The sequence below is a fragment of the Pterocles gutturalis genome, unplaced genomic scaffold, assembly GCF_000699245.1.
Source record: "Pterocles gutturalis isolate BGI_N339 unplaced genomic scaffold, ASM69924v1 scaffold14191, whole genome shotgun sequence".
Taxonomy (NCBI): Eukaryota; Metazoa; Chordata; class Aves; order Pterocliformes; family Pteroclidae; genus Pterocles; species Pterocles gutturalis.
The window spans coordinates 41,161-49,117 of NW_010103243.1; the positions used below are offsets into that span (position 1 = coordinate 41,161).

At 41.0% G+C, this 7,957-nt stretch overlaps 1 protein-coding gene across 1 annotated transcript in view; it reads right to left on the reverse strand.

Moving 5' to 3' along the window:
* DOCK5 (dedicator of cytokinesis 5) overlaps positions 1 to 7,957 on the reverse strand; it is a 52,660-nt gene that overhangs the window by 22,065 nt on the left and 22,638 nt on the right. The window contains 8 exon segments of the mRNA XM_010086649.1: positions 377 to 455; positions 854 to 948; positions 3,428 to 3,526; positions 4,328 to 4,423; positions 5,147 to 5,283; positions 5,413 to 5,519; positions 6,500 to 6,570; positions 7,694 to 7,805. Coding sequence (XP_010084951.1) covers positions 377 to 455; positions 854 to 948; positions 3,428 to 3,526; positions 4,328 to 4,423; positions 5,147 to 5,283; positions 5,413 to 5,519; positions 6,500 to 6,570; positions 7,694 to 7,805 — 796 coding nt within the window.

Consider the following 7,957-nt stretch of genomic DNA (forward strand, 5'->3'; position numbering starts at 1 on the left):
GTTCCCAGCCATCGCAGGCAAGCCAGAAGCATACAGCAACTTGAAACTTCTCTTTTTAGTTTGTACTTTCCAACTAAAGGAAGTGACAGCAGGTACAGCCACACAGTATTTTGTTCTTAACTAGTCCAGCACAAATCAGCTATAGTCAGCATGCTGCTCAACTTGACCATGTAAAGCCTGCAACAGTTTTGCTTGCAACTTACTGCTGCACTAACCACAGCTCTGTAATTCAGAATTGCTTTGCTAGAAAAGACTAGGGACATTTTCCACAGGCCTGCTCCGTATCAACAAATCTGATAACAGTGGGATTTGTTTGTTCTTCCCGCTTTTCAGAACTAGGGTCCATAAGAAAATCCAGAAACAACGGAACGGTTACCTGGAGTTCAAAATTTGCTTGATCCAGAAAGAAACGGTTGAGTACAGAGGTAAACTGGTTCACTGCCCGGAGGAAAACCCTGCGAGAGATAAGACCATCAAATAAAAGGAGCCTCTCGAAAAAATAACGCTGCAGTTCTGGGTTTATGACTCCTACATCTAAGCTCAGGAGACAAGAACAGACGCTCCCAAACAAGACAGGTATTCCTCTGTAATGCTATTTCATCTCTTTCCCAGCAGAGGGATGTTCAGGGAAAGTTATTCTCCTTTGGGCAGGAGAAGAAAGATTTATAGCTCCGCCAACATGTGCAGGCACTACAATTTACTGAAATCTAATTTAAATCATCCCAAATCTTATGTAAAAGAAAATAAGCCTGTGTAACTCCAGTGATTTGCAAGCCTGCTTGTGTGAGTCACCCTCTTTCAGAACCAGAGAGGCTCCAAAGCAGCAGCAAGACTTAAAATGGCAACTACCCACCTGCTCTGCATCATATTCATCACCATCCAGTCAGCTGCGTAGACATTTTTCCCAATCAGATCCTTAAACATAATGAATGTTTCCATGAGGAAGTCCTGTTGGAAAAATAAAAACCACAGCCCACCAGGTTGAATATGGTAGTCTTTCATCCACATTAAAATACAGGGAAATGCAAATGTTTGCAATTGCATTGATTAATGACTGTATTGATTAGCAATCAATACACTGTAGCTGCTAAGAAGGATCTTTTATTGTGTGGGTATATTCCAATAACTAAATTATTTCTGACATCTCATCCATTCAATTATAGAGGAGACATAATTCCACAGGACATGTTGATCTGTTTAATTAAATCTGTCTTTACTGTTTTGAATTAAGCTGTGTTTTAGGGAGTTCTGGTGCACAAGCTGGATTAGAAAACAAAACCAATATTCAAGGACTTGTTTCCAAATGTCTGAATGATGACAGTGTAACAGCTCTATACAGTAGCTGGAAATTATAATGGATTTTCACTTCCCCGATTAGCTAAGTCTTTTCTGGTGCAGTTAAAGAAGGATAGTTAAACACAGGTAGCGAACATGCTGTCAGGCACATGGTTTAGAACATTACCGTAAAAGAGACAATTTTCTGCACAAACACTAAACTGGTCCAAACAAAGCTATACCACACCTTAAGGCTTGGACAAGACAAGGTTGGACTGTACAATAAGAAAAAAGGAAAAGGAAAAAGAAGAGACATGAGCAAAAGGTAATATCAAGAATATTAATCTCTATGTTGTGGTCTCTACAGATATAAATGCTACCTATGAGCGTTTAAATGGATTCTATTCTCTCCAAAGACAGCACATTAGCATTCAAAAACGAGAAGGACACAAAGAAGGTCACATGAGAAATCACCACCTTGCAAAGATCACCAGAAAAAAAAAAATAATCTGTTGAGTTGAATCACTAGCTCTAAAGAATTGGCAAGTGACATCAATGTAGAGAGAGAAACGGGCACTTGGTGCTGCCTCAGTAAAAATCCTTTAGGTGTTATTAAATCAGAGCTTGACGGAAAGGTTTGGACTTGACACAGGGCACCTTGAAGATGTGAATTAACTCAGGACAGTGTTAAACCAACCAAGTAATGATGCAGTGCCAGGGCTGAAAATACCAAAGCAAGTAAGTGTGTATACACACAGAAACACAAAAGAAATGGTCTCCTATCTGCGAAAGAAGATGCAGAGCTGGTAAAACAAGACACCTTCAACTTGCAAGCTGAGCTTCAATCTGAAGTTTATGTTTCAGGAAAGCTTTTAAGCACCTGTTTAACCTCACCCTGAACTTGAGTTATGATGGTCTCCCAGTAGTTCAACCACTCTTTGGGAAAAAGAAAAAACTTCTGAATTGAGACCCATTTAAGATAAAACTTGTTTCAAATTCTGTCTTAAATTCACCTTTTTCTCAAATCTGTCAGATTTGTCTTCCTAGGGCCCTTCTTTCTCAGACATAGCATTTCTACATAACCCTGCTGAAAACCTTTCCACTCATTTTCTTGATGAGCACTACCAGAATTCCTGCATCTACTTGATTTTATTTTTTCTTCCTTCACAAAAAATTATTTGGATAATACAAAAAGCAATTCTGAAACTAGATGATGAGTGCTCTCTACAGACAATGCAGCCAAGTGACCTTTCAGATGCAGAAGTGGCAGAAAGCTGTGTGTCCTGTAGGTGGCTATGTTGCTCAACAGATTGCGAGCAATTCCAACTGCACACAAGAGATCACCTTGCCATCCAGAATGAATTCCGAACACCTTCCTGTGGGTTTTGATCTAGCTTTTACAGGAAGAACACAACTCCAAGCTCTTCTTCAGACAGTATTTCAATAAGCAAGCACTTATAAGTTGCAAAACAAGGAGAATGGTGACAAAAATCCAGAATAGTTGCTGGGTCATGCTTCAGAGACCTGCATAAATACTGGTTTTGGTTCTGACTCGTTCTGGGCAGTTTGGGGAAAAACCTGGACAGAGCTGTTAATTTTAAGGGCTTAAAAAAACCCAAACACCTAATGTTTCACCTGGTTTCATACTGAAAGTCTTTGGGGACATGAATTCTACGCACCTTTTAACATGGAGGGAGCTATTTGCATTGCTGGCCAACAAAGCAGGACTAAAGCATTTAATTACATCCTAGAGGAGGAGAAGGAATTAGAAAGAAGTACATAAAGAGAGCAGGAACACAAAGAGATACAGTGAGAGCAAGAGAGGGGAAAGCGCTTTTCCTTTTTCCTTCATTCACTCTTCTGGTTCCTGACTTTTTACTTGCACAGACTTAAACAATCATTAAACATGTTTTTACTCCATGCTACAAATTGAGCTGTTCTCAGGCTCTGAGTCAGCAACATCCATTGCGTACACCCAGCAGGGGTGACGTGAATACATCCCCAGTGGCTGTGGCATTAGGTGCCCGTAAGTCATTGCTGATGACTGCAGTATAAGCGCTCCAAACTGAACAGAGTCACTTGAAATGACCTTTCAGAAGCAGACTGGAATTCCTTATGGACTGAGCTAATCCCCCGGCCCGGGCTGACTTACAATAATGTCCTGCCTGGTTTTGAAAGTATTGATGTAATGGTTGTAATGGAAATCATCCATCTGCCTCAGAATGGCTGTCATGCAGGCCACAAAAATACCCTAGAACGGGAAAAAAACAAAACATTTGATTATTTGCCTGTATTAAGCCCTGGAAGTTCAAAGTGTGGCATATGCTTTCGGAGTTCTGCCTAATTAAATATCACTGATCACAGTCCTGCTCACGTGTCTTGTCCTGACACAACAAGATACGATGTATATGAACCACTTCACCGTGTCTTAAGGGTCTTTTCCAACCTAAATGATTGTATGATTCTGTGACTTTCAGATTTACTATGGCCAACTGTAATTCTCACAGCTGACGCACTGGTAACAGCATTAACTTGAGCTTAAGAGTTATCAAAAATAAGATATTGTTATATTTGCACAGCTCTTCATTTTTTCCATCTTCCTGTACGTGAAGTTCAGGGTAAACTAAAACGTACAAACTTGCTTACAGCTTTCCAGATGCCACACAGTACTCAGAAATGCCCCTTAAGAGACACCTCATCCTTCAGCATTTAATCCTATTCAGCCAAGGTGACAAAGGAGCATTTTTTCAGCAGACTCCTTGTGTATTAGAAACTGCACTGAAACCAAATCCTCTGTGCACAAGGGCTCAAAAGAACTTGAAATCACAGTCAACTGTGACTCAGTTCGAACTGCTGCTGGAGCAGGACAATTTGTATCCTGCTATCTGGTGTCAGAAAACCACCCAAAGCCATGTTTTAGTGACACAAAAGCCCTGCAGAAAATGGAAGGATGATTTTGTAAACCAGTGTTACACACTGAAATCTCCCAGATGAATAAATTCCACTGTAACAAATGGTAAAGTAATAACTGAAGCAAGTAGAAGGCTCTCACAATGTGTGGAGACTGTCTGCTCATTCCAATCACCGTGCGGTTTATCCTCCTCAGCAGGCGTTCCATGATCAGCTGGATGTGAACAGCAGTGGGCCCCTGGGGAGAGGCAATAAGGAAAATTTGAGACAATTCTTAATGTATAGTGCTCTGTAGAGTGCACCCTGTGCAGGGGGACTGCCCTGACAGTGGTTAATTGTTATTAGAGGATGCAAAAAAAGGAGATTTCAAACACATGAGCAACTGATTCAAATACTGCAGGTACACACTTGGTGGAAAGCTAGCATGCCTGGTCTATACCAGCTCCCTTCGTTCATCCCGGCACAGCTAAACCAAAACCGGCGCTTTCATTTGGCACTTGTTTTCCCTGAATAGTTCTTCAGTTCAAACTGTTCTTTTCACAGCAACTTAGAATCAATTTCCATGACTAATTTGGCAAGGAACTGTATTCTCCTGACTGAATAACGATCGCTGTCCCTATTTCACAGCAGAGAAAACGAGAAACCAAATACTTTTATGACTTGCTCCAAACCATTCAACAAGCCACCAAAGTAGCTGGGAACAACATTTTGGTCCCTAGAAAGGAAAGTAATTGCTTTTTGTACGGTAGTGATAACCACTAATTCAACCTTTCATGGCTCCTTTTTAGACACAGCTACTTTATGCACAAAGAGATTCAAAGAACTACACAGCAATGCAACACAATTTCTGTAAACATCAGAACTTCGTAATTCTTAAAACATATGCTGAGAACATTTCTTTGCCATAACTTCTCAAAAGAAGAATTAACCCAAATTTACACCCTTGAGAGTTCATGCTCACCACATCTTTCCGATCCAGGACTTCAAGAACGTTGCTGAGTAGCTGTGAGCAGGCTTCATGGTCGGGCTTGTTCGAATTGTCATCCAGCTGGCCGCTTAGCTGATCTATTAGTAGTGGCAGAAGAGCATCTCTGCATTCTAAAAAATGAAACAGCACCACATCTGCAATTAATGGCAGACTACCACTGATGACTGACGTAAAGGACATGGGAATTTGAAAGGTACATGGCTCCATGCAGGATCCAGAGACCTCAGTTTGCTACTTACCTGACTGTTTAAACAGATCACTCTCGACTATCTTGGTCATGCAGTTTAGCTTCTGTCGAACTAACTGGTTGTCAGGAATGCTTTGGATAAACTTGCTGAAGAGGACACTAGTGTGCAAACACAAAGCGAGCAGCAGACAGTCAGCATTTTCACTCAATGTGATTCCATCCTACACTTCACTGTCCTGCACCTGGATGGCTCAAGCAGTTTTGTCATTGTGGGGACACACTGTCTGCAAGAGGTCTCCAGGCAAATTACTACTGACCCGTAGCTAATTTTCAAGCATAGGACTCTTCGTAAAACTGAACAGTCTGCAGAAACTGCAGGCTTAATTTCTTTTAAACATCTTAAAATGAAGCTTGCATCCCAACACACTCTATAGATGTATCACAAAAGCTCATAAACAGGCAATACTATCTGCTCTCCAGTGCCAGCACAAGATACTCACACTTATTTTCACACCAAATGAAAGCAGAATTTTGCAAAGCTTCAGCAGAAATGAACCTGAAACACTGCTATATACAAACACAGGAGTGTATCCTTCCAGATGCCCCTTTCATCAAGACTGATGACTCATTTCAATCTGGGATTCCACTAAATTAAATTCCACGTACATTTGCTGTCTGTCTACTGCTTATGAGCAAATTATTTGTGTCAGAACACAGAGGCACGGTTGGGAGGTTCTGGGCAAAGCTATGAACACCAAAGAACAGAAATTCAGTGTTGTGAATTTCTTGACTAAATACAACTTTTGTTCTGCTGACAATAGCTATGCCTTTGTCACGCATTTTGGTCTACCTCAGAAGCAACCATTAAGATGGAAACTTGTGCAACATTTCAACATATCACTCTCAACTCCTCAAATTTTGGTTTTCAATAAAATCTCAAAGTGCCGAAGAAAGTGCAGTTGAGATGCATAGATTCCTTTGAACTAAACTGACTCTTTAAAGTCCTGCAAATGCTTCCTCAAATTCATGCACAGTATGTATATCATCATGTCATAATCAGAGTGGCTGTTGTTAGGAAAGTTTCCAAAATTCTTCCCAACAGATGAGCTGGGTTTAGAGGACAAAAACAATATGGTTACCTTAGCTCAACAGGGTCAAATACTAGTTTGACATCATTTATGATGCTTGGCAAATACTTTAAAGCTGCACCCTGCAAGGAAAAAAAAAAAGGCATAAAACACAATAAAACACACACGGAAGTTGAGTTAGACTAGCTAGTTCACTCTAAAAGGGTGTAAATTCTCAACAACAATGCCCATGGCTCACATGGCAAATCTAGTTTTTGTTAAGAGCAGATATGAGGACACCTGTAGAGAACTGGATTAAAATCAAATCTATGCATCCAAAGAGCCTCTAGCAATGACACATCTGCAGTGCAAAGTGGAAAAGGTGAAGGAGGAAGGACTTGGAGCCAAGTTCTTTAGCTTCTGCAAACATCCCGCAGTTCCAGGGATTAAGCTCCTTATAGCCTGACACAAAAAGCACTAGTCAGTTAAACTGACTCAGTGCTCTGCATACTTTAGCACAGCCACGTACACAATAAAAAGGTATCTAGGAACTAATACAGCTTTCATAAATGTAGCATCCAGACAACTAGGTGCAACAGCAACTAAAGGTCTCCCTGGGGTGTTCTATGGCTGCGGCGAGCAGGTACTCTGACTGCATGAGAAACCAAGTTGGGCTTTAAATCACTCAAGTGCTAATTAAAAGTTTACAATCAATCTTTCCTTCAAACAAAGAAAAGCATGTCGGCTCAAAGAACTGAAAGAAAGCAAGCAATCTGAAGGCCTCATTGCCTTTAGCAATCTAGCAGCCTCATCGCGTGGCTGCTCTGCTCCTCCTCAGAGCGTGAACAGACGGTTCATAATACCAGAAAAACAAACAAGTATAAAATCTAAGACACATTTAGAAACCATTTTGTTTTTTCATTACTTTCATTCCCAGCGTTACGTTGATTTTTGCAGTGGCTTAACATTTCTATCTCCATCACCCTCGAGCTTGGTCGGGTGGGTGACATCTTCACTGCTTGTTAGCTTTCATCCTAGCGGGTGCTGAAGGGTTTTCAGCAAAGCCACAGCTCCCATGTTTGTTTGATAAACTTTGGGGTTTCAATATTCCTGCCACACACGGTTGACTAAAGCAGACATTCAGAGGTGGTGTGACTCATCTGAATGGCTTTTACATGCCACAAAGCTTGTCCCTTTTTCTGCCTCCCTCAACCCTATCAGCTGATCTCATAAAAGACATTACCTCTCTCTGCAAATTACGCATACCTTAATCTTGACAGCCTCCTCTAAAGGCCGGTCCATGAGGACATTGAAGGAGAGGAACAGCTTGCGGATTGCATCATTAAATTCATCTCCATCTTCGCTTTTCCCATAAAACCTACAAAGAACAGAAAGAGCTACGTATACACATAAATCTAGGCTAACAGTGTCACAGTAGCTGAAATATTATTTTATCCCATGGAACAACATCTTAAAGCAACCTCCTACCAAGACATGAGTGTAAAAATGTCCCTGAGGATTCCGCAGTAA